The sequence below is a fragment of the Symsagittifera roscoffensis genome, chromosome 9 (genome assembly GCF_963678635.1).
Source record: "Symsagittifera roscoffensis chromosome 9, txSymRosc1.1, whole genome shotgun sequence".
Classification (NCBI taxonomy): Eukaryota; Metazoa; Xenacoelomorpha; order Acoela; family Convolutidae; genus Symsagittifera; species Symsagittifera roscoffensis.
In genome coordinates this window covers 5,848,853-5,876,162 of record NC_087070.1, presented here as the reverse complement: position 1 = coordinate 5,876,162, position 27,310 = coordinate 5,848,853, and the positions used below count along the sequence as shown (strand labels likewise).

Sequence of the window (27,310 nt, the reverse complement as noted above, 5' to 3'; positions counted from 1 at the left end):
TATTGAATTTTTTTTCGATGGCAAAATAAAAAAAAATATGCTGCATCAAAAAAATTCGGGTAAAAATATATCAAAAACTTGATCAACAAACATAAAAAATCCCGTCTTAGACTTAAATTACAGTCACGGGTCAAAGAAGTTGCAACTTTTGATTTCAATGAGCAAATGAACGATTTGTGAATATTTTTCTATATGTTTATGTCGTTTTCGCCGCAATTATTTAAGATGTAGGGTTAAAAATTTGACATATAAAACTATTTGGAAGAACTTAGCCGGGCAAAACTTTGAGAAATTTTGTTTCGAAGGCCTGGATTAGCCAGTGTCTCATAATTTATTTTAGAGCCGGGCAAAACTTTGAGAAATTTTGTTTCGAAGGCCTGGATTAGCCAGTGTCTCATAATTTATTTTAGAGCTGTTCTTGTTCCCGAAATGTTTTTCATTTTTGGCAGTCAAAATCTCAACTTTAAAAATGAAAATTAGAATTTAAGATCTCAAATAGAGTTTTATTTGACGACCTGGAGGAAAGCCAGCATAAAAATAATCTTACTGAAATATCTTCTACTAAATTATTTTTGTATGGGCTCCATTTTAAAACAATCATAGAACTAAGCTGGTGTCAGGGCAAAGGTTTGAATTTTCCGACTGTGTTTTTATTTCTCTGGAATAATTTTAAAAAAAATAATTGATGAAATTTTCAAAAAAAACTGCAAGAATTTTTAAAAAAAGTTTTTGATTTTTTTTTGAAAATTATCCCGCCACACGCTAATTAAAGTACAATGTGATATATTTTGCATATCGCAAAGTATTAAATAAACCAATAAAGCGTGCCTCAATCCGATTTGAAATGATTTCTAATGAGGATTAAACCTCCGCTTACTCGTTTCATAGCACGAAATATATCTCGCGTTAGTTGCCCCGAATTGGGCACAATGGCAATCTTCAAACCCCCATAATTTTACGAAAAATGATCAGAGGTGAAATATATTTTTTTTTAATTTGAGCTCAAGACATCAAATCCTTTCGGATGATATGTTTAAAAAATTGTCAAAAATTGCTTGTTAAAAACTGAAATTTGTCAGGCGAGAGAGAAAAACGACCCGAGCACAAATATTCCGCTACTTTCTTCGAAAGTCGGAACAAAAACTCAATTAAAGCTCAATTAGGAAAAATTATGAAACTGCAATAGATGTTGATACGAAATTTACAGATTGAATGTGGGTAATTTTGGTCAATATCCAAAACAAGGCCACATACAGGGGCGGATTTAGGAGGAGGGGGCGGGGTGGACGCCCTCCCTCCTCCCCTCCTCAGGGTTTCGACCCCTGCCGACCCAATGGGTCCCCCCTTTGGTACTTTTTAAGAAATCCATTTTTGGCCGACCGACCGTAAAATTTTTCTAAAGGCGCCCTCGGCGCCAAATACACAAATTTTGAGAGGGGAGCGCGCGCCGAAAAAACGCAATTTTTTGGTCAAAATTTTCTAAAAAGTGCCTAAAAACGCCTTTTTTGGACTGTTTTTTCAAAATTTTGTCTGCGCCGCAGAAAGTTTGGCCACAACAGGGACTTAAATCGTGCTTAGGGAGAGCTCGAAAAATCATTTCGATTGATCTAAAAAAAAGGTGGACAAAATTTTCGAAATTTTTTTGAAAATCCGCATCCCCCCTAGAGAAAATCCTAGATCCGCGCCTGGCTCGGTCACATAGTTTTATAAAAGAAACTGATACTAGATATTATAAACCGATTGCATTTTTTTCCCTGATTCATGTGTTTACAATTTTAGTTAAAATGTTCGATCATAAAATTTCAGTTAAAGCGTTGGCAGGTCGTTTTTTGTACGTTTAATGCCCAGTATACGTTAGCAATTGACGTTCAACAAAAAAATTGCATCCACATAAAAATTTAAATACACGCAATATCGCGATACACACAATGTTTAACTTTACTTTAAAGAATTTTATGGATCAAAAGTAATTTGCTGATATCTTAGACATTAAGTTGTGGAACCAATTTTTAAAAATCGAAGAATTGGTTTTTTGCTTGTTTTTCAGCAACAGTGTTTTTCTTGCTTTTCGTACAACTTTTGGAACGCCACTCAATGTCCTGAATATTTTTGGTTGCCAAATTTCATTTAAAAATTATTCAGTATTAAAGCTGATCGCGTAACATGTGAAGCTTATATCGCTAGCGCTGGCCCTAAAAATATGTCGCTACCTCGGGTTAACTGTCACTCAAAAAAACACTACATTTTTTATAAAACGAATTTTCTATCCTGATAATTGATTGCATTAAAAAACACAAAGCATATATTGCTAGCGCTGGCCCAGAAATATGTCGCTACCGGGTGTTTTCTGTCACTCAAAAAAATCTGTGTATTTAAAAAAAAAAAGAGTTTTTCTGAATGAACGAAATTTCTAACCTGATATATGATTGCGAGAGGCATCACAAGCAGCGCAATAAGCAAGTCGGCACATGCCAATGACACTATGAAATAGTTTGTGTACGAGTGTAGTTTTCGCTCCACCCGAACAGCCACCACGACTAAAATGTTGCCGACTAAACTCACGAGACAGATCAGCGAGAGAAGCGCAGTTAGAAGTATCGTCGAGATCCACTCTTGCAACACGAACGGTGATGATGATGTCATAGTTACGTAATCGATATTCGTGGAGTTTTCCATTGCCTCAATATTGTAGATGTACTTTACTGAGGTAATAAAAATTGAGGGTTAGGTAATTGGTACATAAATTCGCATTCAGGATATCTTCTGGCTAGTTTGGGGCATTTCTTCGACAGAGTTCGTCCCCAATTCCGGTTGTCTTGCGTTTTCTTAACTAAAACGAGAACCTTTTTTCTCAAATTGTTGTTTCAATTTTTCCATTTCAGCTTTGGCATTTGATACTGTCAAGAAAAATTGTTTAAAATTAATTAAATTAATTGTTATTGTCGTCAAAGCAATATTGAACTTTGGGCACGTTCGAAATAATTCGAAAACGATAAAATCTCAATCAAAAATTGCAGAGAAGTTTATATATAAGGGAATTATTTTTTGATATTCTAACCGGAATACCAGAATAGGTTTGAAAGTAATTCCCACGAGGTGAAAATCACTTCAAAGGTGTCTTGTGTTCAAATGATAACTTCTTTTTTCCTTCTTTTGATAAATGATGATTTCCGTGATTGCCACTGCGGAACTCTACGACATTAATCAATTATATTGTCATTTTATAGTCGATCTCTAGTTTTAAAAAAATCAATTATCATTGATTTAAAATCGATTAAACTGCTTCTATTTTCAAAGAACCTAAATTCCTCAAAAAAATTCCCAGAAAGTTCTAGAAAATAAAAAATAAACTCTCCGGAAAGTTCAACGATAATTTTGCAAAATAGGCGCCAGATTATATAAAGTGGGTTAGAAATATCTTAACTAGTTTTTAGTTTTTTTTCTCTACATTTTTCCCCTATTTTATTATTCATATTTTTTCTGAAACTTCCCCGCCCCCATTTACTTATTCTCCATAGGTTGAATCCAGCAGTTCGACCCAAAATTGTAATTATTCAGCCAAAAAGTCCTAATAATGCGTTAAAATGTCATTTTGGCTGTTTTCTAACTATGTTAAATGTACACATGGTTTATTCTCTATCTAAATGATAGACATGGGTTTTTATGGATTTAAATTCCATTTTAAGTTCAAAAACTGCAACTATCTATCCAATATAAAGGAACTGTTATTGGTATGTTATCCAATAAAATTGGTTATTTTTTATGAAACTCCAGTGCGGATGGATGTGATTTTACTTCACTTACGAACAATTTCATCAGTTGTCCAGATAAAGTTTCCGTGTCACATAATCAATTTTTTTAACAGTAATAAACTTCTGATTCAGCTCTTGGTTATGTATTCATCTCTCTCGTAGAAAAAAAAATGTTTTTTTTTTCAAAAGAAAACTTACAAAAACGCTTAAAATGAATCACAATAGAAAGATGAAATTTGAGGCGAGAAAAATAAAAATAATGGAGATTGTCTTTTTCTTTGCTTTTCAATTTGAAATGTTTAATTTAACATCCAATTGGAGGGGCGTATATTTTGAGGAAAAAACGTTTAATAAAACAACGAAAAGGCCGCAAACAAAAAGAAACGAATCTTGTGAAAAGCAATAAAATTTGTTTAAAACCGCATTTGTCGCTCATAACTGCGGTTTTTGTTAAAGGTTTTGCGTCTTTTTTCATATCCGCTAAAATCTATCACAGTGATTAAAATTTAGAATAAAAACAAACATTCTGATGGGCTTAAATGTCTAAAACACCCATAAGTGCAAAAAAAAATAATTACAATTTGTTCTTCTGACTTTTTTCTTCATAACAGATTCTGAGATGGAAAGCAAGTTTAGGCAATACAAAATAAATGTTCATGATTCAATTAATATTGGGATTTAACTACATAATCGAAAACAGGCAAAGAATAAAAACCTCAAGAAAATTACAAAATGGATGCATTATGATAATGAATCAAAGGAACTGGAACTCAAATGAAAAAAATCATGGAGCCAATATCATAAAACGTCGTGCGCAGTTTTCCTCTTTTATTTTGAGTGTTCCCGAAAAATAAGAAGTCGCTGAAATAGTCTCAAGTTTTTTGTTTGAATTGTCCTTTCCTACCAGTTGTCGCGTTTTTCTCTTCAGTTATATAAAGACACTGGACGCGTAAAAGGAATTTTAAAAGGAAGCAAACAGAAAGCAGTTTGCTGCCATCAGAAAAAAAAAGAAAATATAATTGAAAATGGCCTTTCCACTGAAAACGTCTAGAGTTTGATAAATATGTTTAGACTTAAGTTAGAGTTAGAAGAGTAAAAGTGATCTGTTTTTTTTTATAATACGTGAAAAAATATGAAAGTTAAAGGAAACTTCAAAAATTTCAAAGGACTTTTTGGTAAGTGCAATAAATTGGCCGAAAAAGTCTAAGCAAAAAAAATATTTGATTGAAAAACTACCGTAAACATTTTTATGTTCTTGATGTTATAATCTTTGCAAGCTTTGCCCAATCCTTGGGCTTTTTTTCATGGTAATTTTTTGTTGCTTTTTCTACAATAATAGAAAAATATGCTTTAATTTCAGTATTTGAAAAAAAAATTTATCTCTTCGTGAAACAATAATAATGAAAAGTGGCTAAATGCTTGGACAAAATCTATTTAATTCTACAGATATAACACGGTATCTTGATTTAGTGAGTTATTTTGTAATCGTTTTTATGATTTCTGAGGCAGTAAGCTTTAGTTTCTATGCTTTCTCCTGAACCGTAAAAATATGCCTGCACAAAAAACAAACCCCCCTCTAGTTTTCTTGGCTTTTTACTATCAGTACAGAGATTGAATGTCTACAGGGTTCTAAATAGAAATAGATTTTTGTCCCATTATTTTATTACTGGGATTGAAAAAAGCTTGTCATATAATTCCTACTTCACAGTGGGCAATTTAGTTCAAAATCAACTTAAAAACTTTTAAATATCTATTAATAAAGATATAAATCAGTCTGCACTGTTCCCATAATTATTGCATGTATTTTCCGCGCTTTCTTTCTATTAATTAACTATTTTAACAAAGCGAAAAAAAACAGCATTAATTTGATCAGTTATTGAATTAGTGAAAGGAAGTTCAATCAAATTTTTCAATCAATGAAAGTTAAAATTGGCAGAATGCTAGAAGAAAACTTACGTCATTCTTACAGTGAAAAGATTTTTTGCTTGTAGTTTTTCCTTGATTGATTTGTTTTCAATCTTCTATTTTGTGAGAATGCTCAATTTTTGTCTTCAAGCGAGATGTGTTTCAGATAAAAAAGGAGCAAAAACTATATTTACTGACTCTAATTTGAATGCAAATTAGTTTTATTAAGATTAGGCATTGACAAATTAACAAGGAGAAATTATAACTTAACAAAAACACTTTGCGTAGATATAAAAAAAACAAGGTTTTTAATGCTTATAATCATGTCATTATACGGTTATCTAGATAATCAAATTATGAACGAGAAAAGTCAGACAGTCTATTGTCAGTTTTTAGGGAACAATTTTGAAAAATTTCCAACGATCTTTATTATAACAATTTTTTCTGATGTTTACACAGTTCACTTCAGGCAAAGGGTTTGGTGGCCAGTTTTAGTTTCTTAATAGGTTTACAAATTGTTTTGGAAAACATTTTTACCTTTTGATCTTACAGTATTGTGCAAAAAAATCATTTCACTAACCCATGCTTTTCCCAGAAATAAAAAAAAATTGAAGTTTATTTTCAACACCGATTTTTTTTGAATCAGCTGCATTTCAATGAGTTAAAATTGCTAATAAAAAATATTTTTTTTACTGATTTTAAGGCCTTTTAAAATTTGTAGCTAAATTAATGGCAAACGCTTATTCATATCGGTTATTTTAGTGAAAATAGCTATTTTCTTGTCAGCACAATAATTTTTCATGCAAAAGACCACAAAGTGAAAAAATTAAATATAGAAGTGTAGTTTGACTGTGTCTGAAAACTTTTAGAAAAATCTTTATACACCTTTTGAAGACAACTCAAGTTCATGGGACTGAGTTTTAGTGAGTAAGTCTAAGCTATAAGGGATTCAAGTAAAGGGGCTGTAAATAAGCTGTAAATAATAGACGGCCTGTAAATAATCTATTAAACATAATAATTGAGCTAAAAGTAGAAGAAAACGGTTTAGATAAAGTTATCAAAACAAATTCAGATTTTAAAACGGTCGCAAAAATTGTCTAACAAAACGCATGCCCAAGTTTTTATTTAAAAAAAACTCAATCAAAACTTCCCCCTGGTATCCAATTTTTACTGGAAAAAATATTTGAAACCAAGATTTTTGATAGAAAAACAATTATTTTCAGTTTATTATTAGGTACGAAACAGCTCGGATCAGAAAAAAACTATTAGAGGTTTTGTCGGCCTTTTTTTAATCCAAACATTTTTTGTTTTAGTTTTGATATAATTGCTTGAACAATGAAAAAACTCGTTTTTGTAATGTACTCGTCATTGGACTTTTTGAAATACATGAACGTTTTGAGAAGCGTTTTTGGCTTAGATAAAATTATTCGGATAAATCAAGTCATTAAAAAAAATTGAGCAAATTTACTCAAAACGCTCAACTTTATTTCGTTTACACTCGTTTTTAACACGCTTTTAGAACATGTGTGTCGTTTGGGAAAGTAAGAAAGCATTTAGTATCAATTTTGCGCGGATCGAGTATTTTCCCGAGAGAGCCGATGTCCAAAATTATTGTTGACCAGCTTCCTTTTGCAGTTTTTCGGGTAAAGTAGGGCGACAATTCGTAACAAGGGACAATTCGTAATAAGGCATTGGCAAGTAGAATACGCTTGCTCTGCTTCGCTCCGCTGCGCTTACATCCTGCTCGAGAGGAATATTGGGTATGAATCAGTGTTCCCCGCTTAATCTACTGTTACGAATTGCCGCTAGTTACGAGTTGTCGCGTGTTACGAATTGTTTGTCGCTTGTTGAGAACTGTTGCCTTACGTTCCTAAAGCACTAAAAGGATCTTAATTTGACAAAACATTCCGTATAGAAAACTGAAAAGACCAAGAGTGACTTTCAAAAAAAGTACTGCTGATTCGATAGCCTTAAAAAGCCACAAAACTATTGAATTTACTCAAAACGCTCAATTGTATTCTTTTTTACGCTCAGATTTTTAAAGCGTTAAAAACGGTATCTAGTCTGACAAAATCTAAACCTACAACTCTTCTTTGATTTTTTGAGCATTTTTTAACGCCCGGTTTGGATTTTTTTTTTGCATTTCCAAGTTTAAACGCGGTGTTTTATATGAATTAGAAAAAGTATAACTTAAGTACCAATGATATCCTCCCCGAAACTTTCAGCTCAAATGGTCAAATTCCTAAGCTCATTCTCCAAGTTCAAAAAAAAATGTATACGTGTATACGTGTATGAGGCTGCATTGATTTCATTTTATTCAAAAACTCATCAATAAGAATCTTTAGCTTTTGGAAAATTTTTTGTTGACTATTTACCTGGTTGGAAAGATACGCAAGATAAGCAGGCGTCCACTAATGGTCTTCATACTGAAGTTACTAAAGGAAATACGATCAAAAAAGTTAGCCTGCAAACAGCCTTGAGCTGATACTGCCTTGGAAAAAACTGCATTAGAGAAACTTTTGAAGGAGATTAGTTTTCAATAGATGTCAGGAATAGTATCTATAAATGCGGCTGAACCAAGTTGTCAGTATTGATTTTTAGATCAAGACTTTGGTGACTACGGTACAGACTTTGGGCGCAAAAATTTGGGGGTTGTTCTCATGGCAGACGGACCGAATGGCCGAAAAAATTCAACTAATTTGCGCCCTTGAAACCAGTAGCGATTTGAGGGGGGGGGGGGGGGGGAGGGGTTTTCCAAGCCAAATAACCGTAGAGGATTTTGTGGTTATTAAGGCTTTTCCTAGAAATTCGACCTATTGGCTAGCCAAAGGGTACCCTTTTTGTACAATTTTTTACTTAGACAGTTTTCTGAATATTTTTGAGTGGGGCGCGTGCCAAAAAACGCAATTTTTTAGTCAAAAATCTTCCAGAAACTTTTCTGACGATGGATCTTTGTAGTTTTTGGAGAGAGCTCGCAAACTCAATGGTCAATGGTAGGTTTAGAAATAGTGGTCAGTTTTTTTTTGAAAATCTTAGATCAACGCCTGCTTGAAACTGTCCAAAGTTGACTGATTTTAACGCTTATACAATTCAAACCTTTATATCCCGGATTTCAATTTGCTCAGATAATTTTTGACCAATTGGTTCTATTTTAATGAGGGAATCAGCCGTAAAACTACAGATGTTGTCTGAAATTTGCTGAAAAGTAATTTGCGAAGACCAATGCCTATAAATGTTATATTATAAGCATTTTTAGTTAACATGACAAATTATGATTTTCTTTAGCTTGAATAAAAATTAATTCTAGGAGCTAACTAATCAATTAATAACTAGTTTCCGCAGCTATCAGTTTTTTATTCCAAAATAATACAGAATTATTGCTAAAAGTAATGGCCGTTTTGAGTAATGACAGAATGAATACAAACGGTCGAAGAAACTAAAGCTTAAAAATTCGTTGGAGGCAGAAAACTGGAAAAGATAACAAGCGTAGAGAGAAGGAATTTTGAGAAAAAAAACGAGTTTTTTAAATGTTTATCAAAAATTTAAGGTGCTGACTTAAAGTTTTTGCAAAAGGTAAGATTTCCGAAGCTCAAGCAAATTGACGTGCGAATTTTCGCAACATATAAATAAACAGAAAATTGGAACCAAATTGTTATTTACTACTTACTTATACTTACTTATATAATCATGATTTAATACTTTCTTTGAGATAGCCCAGATGCCAATCAAGGGTATGGCGACTATTACAATTTGAAAAGAATTATTGCAAAGTAATGAAATAAAATTGCTTACAGTTTTTTTTTACCAAGAAGGAACAACAAAAATTTTCGTCATGATTCGACCATGTGAACAATTTCTGCAACAATAAATTTACCAGTATTTTAATATATGCTTTAAGGCTTTAAAATGCTTCTAATTATACTAATCTTAAACAAGTAGTCTTATCTGCTTAATCATCTGAAGTTTTCGCTGTTTGCATTTTTGAAGTTAATAATAAGTAATATATGTGATTAATAGTTTTCAGTGTAAGTACTGTATAAACTAAATTTATAGCTTTTTTTTGCTAAGGCAAACTACGTCATAACTTTATTTAGAATACACTGAAATGTACAGCTTTACTTCTGTTTTCACATCATAACTGCTACGCATGATTTTGCGAACTACTTCAAAAGCGAGGTGGAGTTAGAATTAAAAACTATATAACCAGTTGAAAAAGTATTATGAAAATAAACTCTGATAAACTTTTGGCTTGGTAATAGAGCTTGCGTACCTATGAAACCCGGTTGGTTAAGCAAAATAATTACACCAGAGTATACCCGCATTGACGTTCCATGGAATAAATTGATCGAATTTGAGTTTTTGTCTGTGTCTGGAAAAGTGAAATTAATCTGTTATAATCAATTAAAAAATAATAGATTAAAATTAAAAATTATAATCGACTACTTTTGATTTTTATAGATAAAATGATGAAACTCTATTATTATTATTACCTTTTTTTAAAACTTTTTTGAGATGCAATTTTCAAAGCACACAGAGTCATTTGAAAGTCTTAAGCTAAAGTTGGTTACTTCTGGTTCAATTTTATTTTTTTTTCTGCAAGTTGTTGATTCTTACTCATTTATTTTTTTTGCTTGCAACTTTCTCTTAAATTGGTAAGAAATTTTTCTTTTGGTGAAGGGGGGTGGTGGTTGATTGTTTCTGGTGGAGGTGGGGGATGGTTGTTTATTTTTTTGGGGGCAAATGATGGGACAAATGATGGGGGTGGGGGAGTGAGGAGACAAAAGAGCAAACGTTGGGGGGAGGGAGCGGTTGGTTCTGTTGGTGCGGGAGGAGGGGGAGGTGGATGGTTCTTTTTGTGGGGAAAGGGGGAATAACGGAAGCAAAGGACAAAGGGAAAATTGCAAGGGGAATCAGGTGGCAAGGGGCAATTGTTGCGGGGGCTAGGAATAGAGTTGTTTTGCAGTTTCACCACTTTTAGTTTCGGAAATCGAGTTGGTAGTACGCTCGTTTCGCAAATTTTCTGTATTACTCATTTTATAAATCCAGAAATTATTGCAAAACTTTGCATGACGCGAAGCAAAAAAAGTGGTAAGAAACTACTTCACTTGATTTTAGATGGATTAAAATTAATTAATTGTGATTTGATAAAAACATGAATTATCGATTTTTTTCCCATTTTTTCAGAGGGAAAGATGGGAATCGATTTTTTTGTTAATGTCTTAGAGCACAAAGTTGCTTTATAATTGGTTTTTTTATTCATTTTTTCAGATGCGTCTACGGTTGATACCCAAGCAGCTCATAACAGATGAATGCCAAAGGACCTCAGCTATCATCCCAAAAATTTTTACTACGTTCGTCACAGCAAAGATTTCAGCATTTCAAGTAAATGATCACGTTTTCAGAAAAAAGATGGGATCCTAATGAGTAAAAAGTAAAATGCGTGATTATACAAAAACGCGTGAATATGAAAAACAAAGATTTTTTGCCATTACCTCCAAAGTTTAGGTTTCCATTTTTCTTTGCAAAGGCAAAAAGTTTTTTGTTACCCTCGAATAATAACTTCATATTATTTCTTTTGAAAAGCTCAAGAATATTTTAAAAATAGAACGTTTGATTCAATAAAATGAGAAAAAAACAAGAAAAAAGGTGTCTTAAACTGTATTTTTGTTTTAAATCCAAATTTGACGCCTGAATGGTAAAAAAAGAAGAAAAATTGCTGAAAGTCAATAAGCATCCCCGTTTTAATTGTAACACATAAATTTTTGTGCTACTATTATGTTTCAACTGGTCATGCGAAAATTTTATTTGCTGCACAATATGAAACAAAAACAAATATTCAAAGGTTGTTGCAAAATCTCTCTGCTAAGTTTTAATTTATTAGAATAATGCAGCTAATTATTTTTTAATCAATTTTTATATGCAAATTTAAGACAAAAATTAACAAATGTGTCGCTTTAACTTAAGCGATGTTTTATTCGTTCATTTTCCTTAACAGGATTGTCCGTATCAGGGCAAATTCTTGAAGGTTTTGACTGCAATTTATCTTCTATGAAGTACAACAAAATTACTCGTATCAATGCAAAACCCTGAATGTTCCGACTGCGTTTTAATTTCTATAAAGTTTTTCACAATAAAATAATTGCATTTTTTTATGTCTTTTGTAAAAAATCATTCTCCACACGCAATTTAAAATACAAAATGATATGTTTTGCAGGTAGCAAGGTATTAAATAAAACAAAAAGCACGCCTGAATTCAATTGCGAATTACTTTTATACAAATTAAATTTTCGCTGACGCGTTAATATCACGAAAGATATCGTGCGTGAATTGTCCCAATTTGGCCAAATTAGCATTTTTACACCCCCATAACTTTACGAAAAATGATCACATGTGTTTTTTTTGTTTTGAGCTTAGGACAAAGGTACTGTTCGAATGATATCAAAATTTTTGTCAGAAATTGTGTGTTAAGAAGTCGAATTTTTTCTGGAGACAAAAAACCATGCCGAGCACAAATATTCTTTCCCTTTTTTCGAAAGTCAGAATTTCTAAAAACATATGAGAGTTTTATTGGCTTATTAACATGTTGAGAACAAACGCACTGAACCAGCGAACGCATAGATTCAAGCGCAGTTCATCAAGTTTCAGGTAAATTATCCAACGAACCGAAGTGTCAGCTCAACAAAAATGCGATGAACTTTTTTGTCAGCCGATGTATGTTATGACTTCCGAGAGTTTTTAGAGGTGTTCAGAGAACAAACAACTCATTCTAGCAGTCAATCTAGAATTTTTTTCTCATCAGCTCACAAAATTTTTGTCTAATGTTCACAAAAGTCGATTTATGCAGAAAAGCAGCCAGCGGTGAAAACAAAATAGCGTTTTCACGAGCAGCAATACCTTAGCTCTTGAAAGGTTGCAGTCAATCATATCAAAAAGTACTTCAGTTGTCGGCAAACTGTAACACTTTATAGTTTCGGCAAATTGACTTTTCGACTTGATGACATGCAACTTACCCCGCCCATAGTTACTCCCCAAACTAAATTGAGGAAAACTCAAACGTCAGATTAAATCCGTTACAAAAGTGAGCTCTTAATTTCTGACAAAATTGATGCAACTAAAAGTTTTGCTTGATTTCTCTAAATCAAAAAAAAATTGGCAGTAGAAGAAACAAAAAAAAGTGCTATGCAATAATGGAAAAAAAACATAAGATATGACCGCTAGATCATATGACAAAGCAATTAATAAAAAGACATAAAATAATTCAAGTATGACAGTTACAAAAAGCATTCAAAAATTTTTCAAAAGCGGTCATCAAGTTCAAAATCATGGAGTTCACGATAGTTGAAACCTGCCACTTAAATGGTCAAAATTTTTTGAAAGGCAATCAAAATGGTGTTTATCCCCAGAACCGCATTCCCGGATAGCCGAAAATTTTTTTGTGTTTCCGGATAGCAGAAAACTAAACAAAGATTAGCTTGAAACAAACACTAATCAACAATTGATAATTGACCAGGCCCACCCCCCCCCCCCTCCCCTGAACAAATTTTTGGGCTATCCGGGAACAAATTTCAGTTTCGGCTATTTACGAATGCGCACCACTATCGAAACCAGAGTTATTTTGCACTGTGGTCAACCAATCAATTGATAAAATGTGTGCTAAAATAAATGCTGTTTGATTTTCCAACCTCTAGAATTTGAAATAAGGTGATATCTTTAATAGCACCAATAATTGCTTTGAAGCCTGGTCGGTACAGGTGGTAAATACAAACACGGTTTTCTCTGAAATTTACGATTCACAGATGACTGATTTCTGTTGTGAATTGAATCAAACAAATAATATTAGTTTTGTTTCAGGGAAATCTTTGCTGATTTATTAACTACGTGAAAAACGTTTTTTTTTATCATACGCACAGAAATCAAAGCAGAATTCAGTCCAAAAGTGGAAAACTTAATTCATTACGTTAAAAAGGTTGGATCTTGTTAATTACCCCATCCCAGGTATCATAGGGGGGGGGGGATTGTTAACAAGATTCTAATGATTTTAAGAACTTTGCTACCTTTTTTAGCTACTTTCATTTTCTAAGAACATCTGACCATCTGAAAGCATCAAAAAAAAACTTATTCTTACTAACTTTTATCTGCTTTTTAGGGCAATTTGGTATATGGTTTAAAATGCTTATGTGGTTAAATGCATGATGTCAAGATCTTACGTACAAAAATGGACAAAAATTCTAATTTGTTCACCAAAACGTCATTGCATTTGACGTCAAATAGTTTTTAGAAATTTAAAATTCAAATGTCGGCTGATTTCCTAAAACTTTTTCTGCCCTTCAGGAGAAATTGTCGATCATCATTTTTTCAGTTTTGATGGCCTTATTTCAGCTATTTTGATTTTGGATTTTTATAAGTCTTGCCGAGATGCACCAAAACTCCGTTTCTTATTCATCGATGGTAATACTTTTTACAAGTTTTTGGTTTTAGAGTATATAATTTCGAAAGCCAATTATGATCTGCCAGGATTAGCCAAAAAAGACAGAATTTAGAATGATCAAAAAAACGTTATGCGATACAGGTTGTAGCGTCGCCTCGTTAAAACGGAACTTCGAAAAAAAAAGAAAAAATAGTCATTAAAAGCAGTAAAAACCAGCTCGGCTTTCCAATTTGGAAACAAGAAATGAAAAGATAAATCGGAAATTGCAATCAAATTTGAATAAATTGGGATTTTTCGAGCAGTTGTGGTTACCGTAATTGAAAAAGTTGAATATATGAAAACTATATTTTAATAATCTCACCAATTCGGCATATTTAATGTTAAAAAAATATATTCAGTTTCAAGTTGTTTTCAAACTCAATAACAGTCTTTGTTATGATTTTGTATCGCTTGATATAATCATTACAGACTTGTGTTTATGTGACTTCAAAGCAAGTCTCGTATAAGTAATCAATCAGAGCAGACAAAAACTGCGCATTTGTCTCCTCTAAGTCGCCTATGTAATATAAAATGGAAATGAGAAATAATAGATATAGCGTCAAAATTCGGAGCGGAGATTTTTTTTAATAAAAAGACCAACTGAAACGTCAATGAATCTTTATTGTCCCGACTTTCGATACGAAAGTAACGGAATATTTGTGCTCGGGTGGGTTTTTTTCTTCAGACAAATTTTGACTTTTTAACTAGCCATTTTTGACGGAATTTTTTTAATATCATTCAAAAGGTATTGATGTCCTGAGCTTAAATTTGAAAATGTTTTTTTTTACCTGTGATCATTTTTCGTAAAGTTATGGGGGCTTAACGATTGCCATTTTGGCCAATTTGGGACAATTAACGCGCGACATGTTTCGCGCTATTAACGCAAAAGCGGAGATTTAATCCGTCTTAGAATTCGTTCCAAATTGGTTGAAAGAAGCTTATTTGCCATAAATGATTTATTTGTTATTATTATTCTTATTTTAAAAGTGCTGATTACTCTGAAAACCAGCCAGAAAAAAATAAGTGTTTCTAGGGGTTGTTTTTAATTTTCATGGATATCTTCTTATTGTACCTAGAATGCATATTTTGCTAAGATATTGATAACAAAGTGCAAGTTTTGCAAGAAACTTGCAAAAAATAAATACTACAACTCGGAATTGCAATATTTTTTCAAGATTTTGCTTTGTCCTGGTAAGGTGTTTGAATAGCAATTTTCAACAGTGCATAAATCTTACTGATGCTATTTATGATTCATTCATTTCGCAACAACATCTGAAGATGCATTTTCGATTGAATTTTTCCCAATATTTAAATATAATTAAACTAAATAACCTACAAAAATATGTTTCATAGGACAAGCAATTTTTTCCTTCGACTATTCGACCTAATTTAATTATTTTTTTTAAAAAAATTTCATAAATCATTACTTGAAAACCCTGATTTTATGAGTTTTTATTTTTAAGGAAAACAAGACTGCTCGTAAATCAGGGCAAAACCCTAAATTTTCCGACTGTTCCTTAATTCATATCGAATAGTTTTCGGGTAAAAAATTGAAAACCTATAAACTTCGGACAATATCAAAGTGTGAAATGTTGCGTCGTATGAAACTATTACAATCCAATTAGTCAGCTTCAATTCAATTTGGAACGGTTTTGTTGTGCGCGATAATTCGAATTGGCCACGCAGAAATAGTTCGCGTTACGCTCTCAGCAATATGAATAAATTCTTCAAAGCGCGCATAACTTAGTCTAGAACATGGCCAATTTGGCATTTTTCAAAATCCCAGAACTTTGCGAAAAATAATTGGAGGAAAAATATCTTTTTGCTTTTGAACTCAAGAAGTCAATATCTTCAATATGGTATAAAAAAATTTTGTTGAAAACCACTATTTCGATCGGCAAAAATTGACTGAATAAATAAAAAAACCACACCAAGCATAAATATTCCTTTTTCTTCGAAAGTCGAAACAGTAAACTTGAGATTGAAGTTTTGATAGATAACTGCACAAATAAGCAGAAACTACAACTTCAACAATTAAGTACGGAGCAAAAAAAAGATAAATAAGTAAACAGTAAAATAAAAAACCTGGTATATTTTTGGCAAGCTTAACGCAAACAATGCAGGAATTTTATAAGTTTAATCGTAAAATTTGCGCAAAAATTGCATCCATAGAACAGTAAGGTTTTTTTAACAGTAACAAATTAAAGTTTTCTAAAGCAATGACTGTGAACCTCAATGGAAGTTATTTCTTTAATTTGGATCAAAACATATCATTAAAAAGTTTTGTAAACAGCTAGCACTAAAATTACAGAATTAGTTCAAATTAACTTTTATTTCACATAAACTAGGCAGCAGTTGTTTCATTTGGCTTAATATCAGGGCAGAGTCTAATTTTTTGACCTCTCGAATTCAATTTTTTTTCGTAGCTGCTTTGGTGATATATAAACCAGCCAAAATCTCAACCAGCCGAAAATACGTAACTGTTATATAATCGTTATGACACAATTTTTGTAATAGTTACAAAAATTTGACAAACTTCATTCATATAATGTAACTTCGGCTGGCTTATTTACTTGTGAATTTTATGTTGGCTTATATTTCGGCTGGTTTATTTACTCTCACTCCTTTCGCTAAAATCAAATCGCAAGAACTGCAGACATACTTGGGTTGTCATTCATAAAACTTACGTCTAGAAACGGTTTGATTGGGTTGTTTCATCAAAATGTTTTATGAAATTATCCCGGTCCTGCATGCAACTAACGCATTTCTCGCGCGGTGGTTTCACGAATTTTAATTGATATGTTTTGTCTTATTTTGGGAGCCTAGATAAAATTTCAATAACTAATGGAATCATTTTTTTAAATGATTCCATTAATTGTAGATAGATATGTAGATCCAATTTTTGATCGTTGTATTTGCTGAGAGCTTGAGCTCAAAAATTGGTTTGTTTGCTTTTTTGTATTTTTTACTGCGTATTTTCTCAATTTTACTACGTGCTATTTTTAATTGGATAATTTTTGTGACTTTTTTACTTTCTCCCATTTACAATTAACTATAGCAGAAAAAAATTAATTAAAACGGGTGGATTTTTGAAGAAAAACTGCTATAATGCATTTTCACTAGATGGGATTTGATTTTCCAAACAAACACTATTAATTAATTGTCCTTAATGACCATTTTTTTGCTTCAAAACTCCAATATATTAGCTTATTTTTAAATGAACCATATCACGCGTTATTATGCGCAACAAACGAAGAAAGATGACAAAAATGATTTAATTAATCAAAAGAACACAATCTTTAAATTAGTTTATCTTGCTGTTGAAGTCATTTTCATTAATGCTTCTTTCTCCAGAACTAAGATAAGTTTTATGTTAGGCAGACATTGTTTCATGAAAAAGTTCAATATAATCAAAATATAGGGTGATCCAAAACCTATGACACCGTTGAAAAAATTGTATTTTCCAACTGATTTGACGCATCAATCTGATTTTTCACAAGGTGACAGCTGAGGTGAGGACTTTTGATAATAGAGGAAAAACGTTTTTTGTAAGAAACACAAAAATTTTTCTTGATTTTCAAAACGATTCTGTAAAATGTTCACGCTAATTGTTTCAATTTCGCGTAAATTCCTGCCGAATCGTCTGCAAGGTTTGTCTGTAATTGCAGTCAAGCGTACCGTTCTCGAAAAATACGCTAAACTGAGGTCGCAATAAAGCAAGTTTACTCTAACTGACAGATTCTGACGCAAATTGGAACGTTTCCGAGAAACGCCTCACCAGTGTGGCTGTGTTTCGAGTAAAGCACACTTGACTGCAATTGCAGACAATCCTTTAGCAAACTGGCAAATTCTAAGTTGCGCTTTTCATCTGTGAGTTTCATTTCTGCGAGAAAACACGCGAGATTGAAGAAGTTAGCGTGAACAATTCCTGAAAGCATGATTGAAAATAAAGAAGATGGCACAAAGATGGGTTTTTTTTTCTTCAGACAAATTTCGATTTTTTGACTAGCCATTTTTGACGGAGTTTTTTTTACATCATTCAAAAGGTTGTCCTGAGCTTAAATTTCAAACGATATTTCACCTGTGGCCATTTTTTGTAAAGTTATGGGGGTTAAAGATTGCCATTTTGGCCAATTCGAGACAATTCACGGAGATTCAATCCGTCTCAGAAATCGTTCCAAGTTGGTGGTTGAAAGAAGCATATAAGCTATAATTGATTTGTTACAAGGAGCGAAATCTATCCTTTTGTACTTTATCGGGCGTGTGGGGGGATAATTTTCAAAAAAAAAATTCGAATTTTAGAAAAAAAAACTTTCATTTTATTTCTTTACATTTAATTTTTTTTGTTATTTCTGCTCCATAAACCTCAAAAGGCAGACGGAACATTCATGGCTTCACCCTGATACGAGCTGTCTTGTTTCTAAATATATTTGATCAAAAGTTATCAAAAATCCAATTCTCAGCCGTCATCGTGTGAATAATCTGATTCATAGGTCAGTTTAGGTCAGAAATGACAGCTTTTTGACAACTGTCATAGGTTTTGTATCACCCTGTAGTGTGGGAGAGGTTCATTTTTTAAAGCTTTAGCATCTTCCAGCTTCTATTTTTACGTTTAGATGCAACTTTAAAAAATTGAAACGGTTGAACTTTAATTCTGATGATCAAATAAAAAGTGCTTTCTAACATTTTTGTTAACCATTTTAAATGATTTGGATGGATTGGAATAATTATATATATTTTAATATTGTATGAATTGTATAAATTGTATAACTGTATATTTTTGCTTGAAAGTTGTGATCATATCCGGTAAAAAAAGTTTCATCGTTAAAAACTTGTAAATTCTATGTTTATAAAACTATCTAGTAGTAGTAAATAGTAATAAATAAATAGGGTGCAGGATCCTAACTTGGTCTATTTGGTAAGGAGGCTGTAGACTTAAAGCGCAGTAGTCTAAAATCTTAATTTAATTAGAAGAAAGTTAGTTTGCGCTAACCTGTTTTTTTTTCCGCCGATAAAGACTAGCAAATTGGTTGACTAACCGTTGAACTTAGTCAGATTAAATTTTATTTAAAAAAAGTACCGTGGGTGTTTTTCAGGGGAATTCTGCATACAACGATCAAGTTATTTATTTTTCACACAAAATTTTTAGGTTCGATTTGCAACAAAACTTTTTTACGCCCACGAGCACAGTAACTAAACAATTTTTGTAAAAAGCAGGCAGATGTTTGAATCAATGGCAGACAGAGAAAACAAAATGCAACGGGGTATAAAATGGAAGGAGGGCGTTTAATTTCAGGAGAAATTAGGGATAGTTGTTTTCATAAATAATTGTGGCAGAATAGGCGGGAGTTAAAATAGTTCAGAGTGCAAACAATAATGTAATTCAACAAGCCGAAATAAATTAAATTGGGTCTTTATGGCTATTCCTTTTTACCCTATAAATGGCAAATTCAATTTTCTGGTTGGATAAACCAAAGTGATTGGCTACGTTTTTTAAATTAAAGTTCACAGACATTTTATTTCATAGACTATAAAGCCAATGTCCATTTTTAGGAGCTACAATAAGCTAAGACACTTGAAGCTGAATGATTAATCATGGAAACTTCTTGAAAACAAAGTTTTAGAAAACTGATTAAAAAAAAACTATAACTTTTTTAACGAAAAAACAATTTGCCCAAAAATGGGAACTCATGTTTTTTCCAGTCTTAATCGCAATGAACTTGAAGCTAATTGGACTCTACTACTTTGGATTATAATTTATGTCTATTTGAAGCGATTTTTGGCTCTAATTCCTTAATCAGTAATGAATTGAAAGTAATTAAATCTGAAAGGTTTGAAAGCGCAACCAGAATACAGAATGCCTGTCATAAGTCATTTTCAGTTGAATTCATGCGGGACCGATTTCACTCTGCTTTGGCAAGAATGGTAAGAATTCATTTAGTTCTTTTGTAGTTCGGGCGGGAACTAAATTTGGGCAAATTTGTTTTGCTGATTACTTTCACTGCAGGTCTGGTTTTAGGCGTGTAAATGCTGCTTGTTTGGCGGTCCAGTAACCTTCATTTGCCTTTCAACTTGAAAAAAAAATCGATCGGTAACTTGATTTGGGTTAAATAGTTCAACCCGCAGCCTCAAGTTGACCCAATTAGCATAAGTTTCGATCAGCAGATTATAACGCCGCAAACAAACATTCAAAGTTTATTTGCAAAATGCATTGTAAAATTTCGCAATGACCCACAATTAAATGTGAACCATTTAAATACGAAGGACCCGAACTCATATTTTCATCTTAATGATTAGAAGTGTTTGGTCAACTTGATTTCTGCTGATCGATCTGTTAATTGGGTTTTTATTCCGAAATAAGTTATATATTCTGAATTCAACTTCAGTCAGCAAATTGGAAAATCATCTTTGAAAGGCTTACGTATATTATGAGCCTTACGTATAATATTCAGCAACATAAGATTATTTAACAGTTTAGCAACTTAGTAAGATCAATTTTTAGTTCTGAATTTACAGTATAGAACAAAAGCGGATCCAAGGCCACAAATTGAAGTTTTAGGGGGAAGGGGACTTTTGGAAGGTTTCGGTTAAAATTTTTTTCGGAGCGGTTTCCCCTTCAAACTATGCGAAGTCTAGTTTTGAGTTAGAGACCTATTTTATGCAAAACCGTTTTCGAAGTAAGCGGTATCAGCAATACCCAAAATGCGTTCCGTTTTCTGATCTGAGTTTGTTCAGAACTAGTCTAATTAGCTTAAGAAAACCTTGAGCTAAGAAAAAGATCGATGATTAGATTTCAATTCTGCCGCAGGGATATAATTAATTTCAGCTTCAATTCTGCCGCAGGGATATAATTAATTTCAGCTAGCAATTATTAGGAACTGTAACACGACTGCTCGTATCAGGGTGAGGCCCTGAATATTCCGACTGCCTTTTAAGGTCTATGGAGCAAATAACCCACCCCGAGCACAAATATTCCGTTACTTTCCTATCGAAAGTCGGAACAATTAGGAACTCGATTTGAACTATATCCGAAAATATTTCCTGGCTTTATGAAGTTGAATTTAGTAAAATTGACAGAATGACCTTTAAAAACGGCTTGATTCATCGTCAGCTTGGATGTTTTTCCTTTCATTCCGCCTGCAAAAAACTTAATTTTCATATTGTCCGATTGTTACAAAAGTTACAATTGTTACAAAGGAAGAAAAATAAGAGCCGTCAGCTTGATTGTGATTCATTTGATAATTAAGCAATCTCGGTTCTAGCAATAGAAAAAAAAGAAAAAAAACTTTTATCAAATGTCACAATACAAAGACAACATACAAAATACAGCTCTGATTAACATGCCAGTCAAACAAAAATATCATTGAAGCTGCAGATTTTTTCTCATTTGTCAATTTTATGGATAAATTCAATCCTATAAAAACTTCGCTCAGTGTGAACAATGTGAATAGAATTTTCCGGCTTTCCTTTTTGTGTCACGGGTAAATCAATTCTATCAAAAATTTGCTTGAAACAGTAAAAAAGAATTTTTAACTAATTTAAGTTTTTTTTGGCTTTATTATCCGCTACCACCTTTCAGCTCAATTGACTTGAAAATTTTTGGAGAAAAAAAGCGTTTTTATCAGAAAACATTTTGAAATTTCATTCAAGAATCACGCAATTGTATGCTATAAGGTCTACCAAAAACTCCAGGCAGCACGGAGAAACGCATTTTGTTTTGTAGTTCTGAAACGCACATCTGAAGCGATTGACAGTATTTCATAAGAACAGAAAATGACAATGGGAAATTAAAACCGATCAAGCTCGAAAGAAAACAGTACTGCTTGTATCAGGGCCAAATCGTGCATGTGCCGACTGCCCTTAGCTGGTCTCAAACTATTTTTAGGTCAAATTATAATGATATATAATTTTTGATTGCCACATATTTCTTTAAAATAGTCTTGAAAACTGAGTCGAACTGATATGAGCAATCAGTTGCCTCAATTCAATTTTAAACAACTCTGAGTGCAGGCTATTTCGGCTCTCATATTTCAGCCGCCTATTAAACATCAATAGCTAATTGACTCGATATATCGATTTCGATATCGGGATCAACCACAGCAAGCTGCCAGTTTTCCACTCAAAATTCGTCTGCATATAAAAACAAGACTGCTCGTATCAGGGCGAAGCCCTGAATGTTCCGACTGCCTTTTAAGGTTTATGGAGCAGCAGTAATGACATAAAAAATTTAATGAAATAACATAAAATGGTTTTTTTTTTAATTTGAATTTTTTTATGAAAATCATCCCCCCACACGCCATATAAAGTAGAAAAAGATGGATTTCGTTCCTTGTAACAAATCAATTATGAGAAATAAGCTTCGTTCAACCAATTCGGAACGATTTATAAGACGGATTAAATATCCGCTTACGCGTTAATAGCGCGAATTATATTGCGCGTTAATTGTCCCAAATTGGTCAAAATGGCCAAAATGGCGATCTTTAAAACCTCATAACTTTACGAAAAATGATCACAGGTAAAATATCTTTTCAAATTTAAGCTCAAAACAACAATGGCTTTTGAATGATATAGAAAAATTCCGTCAAAAATGGCTAGTTAAAAAGTCGAAACTTGTCTGAAGAAAAAAAAACCCACCCCGAGCACAAATATTCCGTTACTTTCGTATCGAAAGTCGGAACAAAATACCCCCTGCTTATTTATTGTACATTCGGAAGAAAAAACTGTGAGATACTATGATTTTAAGCATTCAAAAAATAATGATTTTGAAATTATTTCTCTGCTCTTTGGTAGATATCAACGCAAAAAGTAATTATCGAAAATTTTTCCCATGATTTTCTTATGCAAACTTGCTGCATTTTTATTGCAATTAATTTTTTTGGAAAAAATCGGGAATTTATCTGCTCAAATGGACAAAATTGAGCAGTTCTGCGAGCAAAATTTACTAAATAATTTCATTTGAACCAAAAGAGCTGTATCATCCTCTAAATTAATTGAGATGATTTATCCGCGAGCAAAAAAGACCAACTTGCGAACTGTTCGGCTTTTTAAGGAGAACCGCTTTTGTGCACCAGGTTAAAATTTTTATGCAATTTTTTCTGTGATGAGATAACCAATTCAGCCCCGCTCCTTTTAATGTACCTTTGTTGGTCGGTTAGAAAATTAATTGACCCGACTGTATGTTGATACAGGGGCGTATTTATAGGGGGTGAGGGCGGGGGGATGGGCGCCTCTTCCTTCCTTTTCAGGAATTCAACCCCTTCACCAACCAAAGGGTCCCCGAACGAGCTTAAAATTTTTCTAAAGGCGCCTTTGGCGATAATATATACTATTTTCAAAGGGGAGCGCGCGGCAAATAAACGCAAGTTTTTGGTCAAAATTTTCCAAAAAGTGCCCGAAAACGACATTTTACCTGTTTTTCTAAAATTTTGCTTCCGGTGCAAAATTTTTTTGTCAAAATAGGGTCTTTATGTGTTCTGGGAGCGCTCAGAAATTTGGTCGACCTCAAAAAAGGTCGATAAATTTCAAAACATTTTTAAAAATCCAGCCCCACTCCTTCAAGAAAATCCTAGATCCGCTTCTGTGTTGATATCTACAATATGCTTACCTTGATTTCCCAAAATCTGTCAGCCCAGTTTGCTTACAAGAAGCTCACTATGCGTAAATTTACATAAAATGGACTGCAGCTTGCATAACTTTTGCTCAATGAGCACAATTAAAAGTGCTCTTGAATAAGTAGAAAAATGAAAATATTGATTAATCAACTTCGCCGCAGTGTAACAGTTAATACAAATCAATGGTATATAAAATCGCCATTAAAAAGTAGAGCGAAGTTCAGTCGCTGTTTTTCATACGAGACAGAAATAATGAATTTTTCACACCATTAAACAAAGACGTAATCTAAAATGATTGTTTTTGTTAAGTTCGGTCCAACGTTGTAAGTCTGGTCAATCTTTTTTGTACCAGAGTTTGTTTTGTGTCATGCTTTTTCATTTTGTGTCATTAAAAGTTTTAAGTTGTGCTGGTGGTGGAGGGGGAATATTATTGAATTCCTTTTTTCAGCTTTTATTTAATCGAATCAATTTTTATTGAATATTTCCTATATCTACTGTTTGGGACCGTGTTTGTGGGACTTATATTCTATGGAAAATGAACCAAAGCGGCAGTTTTATCGCATTTTTGAAAAAAAAATTGTGGATTCTAAAAGAAGTTGACAAAAAATGTTGAAAAGTTTGACAAATCCTCCGACACATGCACATTTTGAATACATTGGAGCGAATAAAAATAATGAATAAAAATAAGAATCAAATTAAAATAATGTTTAAGGATTTATCTTCAGTTTTTGTTTTTTTTTTTTTAATTAGCGGTTTAATTTGCAATATACAACTTTGAAATTAAAAAGAACACCTTCTTTGAAACTGAGATGTTGCATATACCGCTTCATCAAAGATAGCGATTCAGGAAATTAATAAGGAGCAACTCAAATTACACAAAATATCAAATTCGATAAAACTTTATCATTTTAGGGAGCTGATCCAGGAAGAGGGGTATACTGTTAAGGATATCAGATGAAATCCAATTTTTTCAATATTTCGGTGGCAAAGTATTGCAGAAAAAAATGTTTGCACTCTCTTATGGAGAAGTCTTTACAATTTTTTGCTTCTTTGTTTCATTAAACATTGGCGCATAAAGCTACTTCAGAAAATTTTTAAACTGGCTTCCAAAAATTAGACTTTATAAATTGATAAATGAGTGAGTGTTTAGGGGAGGGGGGGGGGGGTTTATCAAAGTGTTTAGGGGAGGGGGGTGCGTGGTTGTACAGTTTCTTCAATGCGCTATTTTTTACAACTGTTCAAGTAAATATCATTCAAAATCGATTCACCTTTAAATCAGACATTTGATAACTGGAATTTAAATTGTGTTAATTTGAGTTCAAAATTACTGAATTAGAATGGAAGTTAAACCGTCCGTGTATAATAGCATCCGTCCGCGAAATGTGATCTTTCGTGGTTTTGGGTGCAGAGTCCCTTGGGGTGAACAGATTTGAGAGCAGCGTGATACCTTTGTTAAGAAAAGTGAACTGGTATCTTTTCAGTGTCAATTTATGAATCAAGCCTCAATTAGTGGTTCGCAATCTGAAGAGTTTCAAGAGTCCCGCCTGCAGTTTCAAATCAGATCCGCACAATAACTGAAATTATGTGTGTTGGGCTAACAAAACAAAACGCTTGAACATTTGAGGTTGCGAAGGGACAAATAACAACACGCAACAGCTAGGGATATTTCCACTTAGGTCGAAATACGAAAACAATTCAGCAGATTTGTAAATCAAAGCTCGCAAAATAGGTAAGGCTTTCTGGAAAGTTAGGAATTTTTTTGTTCATTTGGCTGAACTTCAATTCGCCGAACTTCCATTTTAATCAATTGGCCTAGTGAAATTACGGAGCAAACTTCCTGTAATTAAATCAGCTCGCAACCATTTTTTTTCCATTTTAAGTTTGACTTTTTCGAAAATTTTTGATAGTTATGTGGCTTTTAGAAACCAAATTAATTGTTAGGCAAACTTTATATCACGATAGAATGGCATGTTTATGAAAGAGCTGGAGGCGAATTAGGATTTAACGTCTGAAAAACGGGTCAAAACAATTCGAATTTCACTTTTTCCAATAAAATTGCAATTTTATTGACATTGATTGATCAAAGAACTTCACCAAATAAAATATCTGATGAATTCTGCAACTATTCTGCAATTTTAGTCAGAGTCTCATTTATAACCAGAAGAAATAGAGTAAACAACAGATATTTGGAGACCAAATTTCGAGTTTTATGGGATAATTTTAAACAAACTCGAGGCTAGATCAAATGGACTTCAAAAGAATTAGATTTGGGAGCACTCTAACTTGTAAGTGAAGCGAGTAATCAAAAAATTGCCCCGAAGAAAAATAATTTGGGTGGTATTGGTATATAAACGGGCTACCATATAAATCAGCCGAAAGTACAAAGTAATTACATTATAGTTATCGAAATTATAAAAAGAAGAAGGAAAAGAACTATTTATTTAGTTTTAATCTCAAAAGTTCGAAAAAATGAGAATGGTTTCCAAAAATAATTTTTTCTTGACTGCATAGACAAAAACAATGAAAAAAAAATATTTTTTTTTGGAAGATTAGAGAGAGGGGTGGGGGCTTACAGCAGGTATGTTATAACTTTATAACGACCGATATGTTGTTTTCTTTAACAACAACGCACTAATATCTGATTGTATCGTGTTTCGGTCAATTCAAATCTGTTAATTGATTAATGTTTTTGCTACTAGGTCACACAGCGCAAAGGAGAAAGCAAACATAATTGGATTAAAATTGAAGACTTTGAGCCAAAAACATGAAAAATCAAATTTAGAACCTGTCAGAAGCATAACCGTAAAAAGACTGACACTTCGTATATTTTGTTTATTCAAGGGCGGAGTTTGTAAAACATATGGAAAGTTTTCAAGTGGAATATTACACAAAATTGAATTTTATTTTGTAAATTGACAATTTTAGAGTTTCTTTTTTTTATGAAGCGTACTCGTATATTGACAAGAATGACGACTTATTGACATTTGAGAGCAAGTAATTAATTGTTTTTGACAAAAAAACATTGAAATGCTCAGTTTTCATTGGTTTTCTGTTTTTGCAGTTTTTTCTATATATTTTTTCCACTTTCAGAAAAAATTATTGCGGGCCGCAGAGAAAATAGTTTATATTTATGGTGTAACTTTAGCATTCTGGGAGCACCAGAAAATTAATTTGGTTGACCTAAAAAAAAGGGAAAACTTTTTCGAAAATCAGCCCCCTCGAGAAACTCCTTGACATTATGTGTATTTATGTACACAGTAGCGGATTTAAGGGGGCAGGGGTGGCAGACACTCAGTGATTCGACCCTCTGCCGACCCAAAGAGTCACCCTTTGTGCTATTTCGACATATCTATATTATTACGAGATATACTATTTTTTGGCTGACTGACCCTAAAATTGTTTAAAAGGCACTTCGGCGCCAATATAAGTTATTCTTGAGCGCCAAAAAACGTCAATTTTGGTCAATTTTTTTCGGTTCTAAAAGCGTCTTTTTAATCTGTTGGTTGGTTTTAAATTTGCTTGCAGGGTTTTTCTGGTAATTTCTGGTCTTTTTAACCTGTTGGTTGGTTTCATAT

General features: G+C 32.8%; 1 protein-coding gene across 1 annotated transcript in view; it reads right to left on the bottom strand.

Moving 5' to 3' along the window:
- Nucleotides 1-27,310, bottom strand: part of LOC134854245 (D(1C) dopamine receptor-like) — a gene marked incomplete in the record, with an annotated part of 54,383 nt that overhangs the window by 11,209 nt on the left and 15,864 nt on the right. The window contains 3 exon segments of the mRNA XM_063870421.1: nucleotides 2,416-2,830; nucleotides 23,729-24,021; nucleotides 25,004-25,309. Coding sequence (XP_063726491.1) covers nucleotides 2,416-2,676 — 261 coding nt within the window.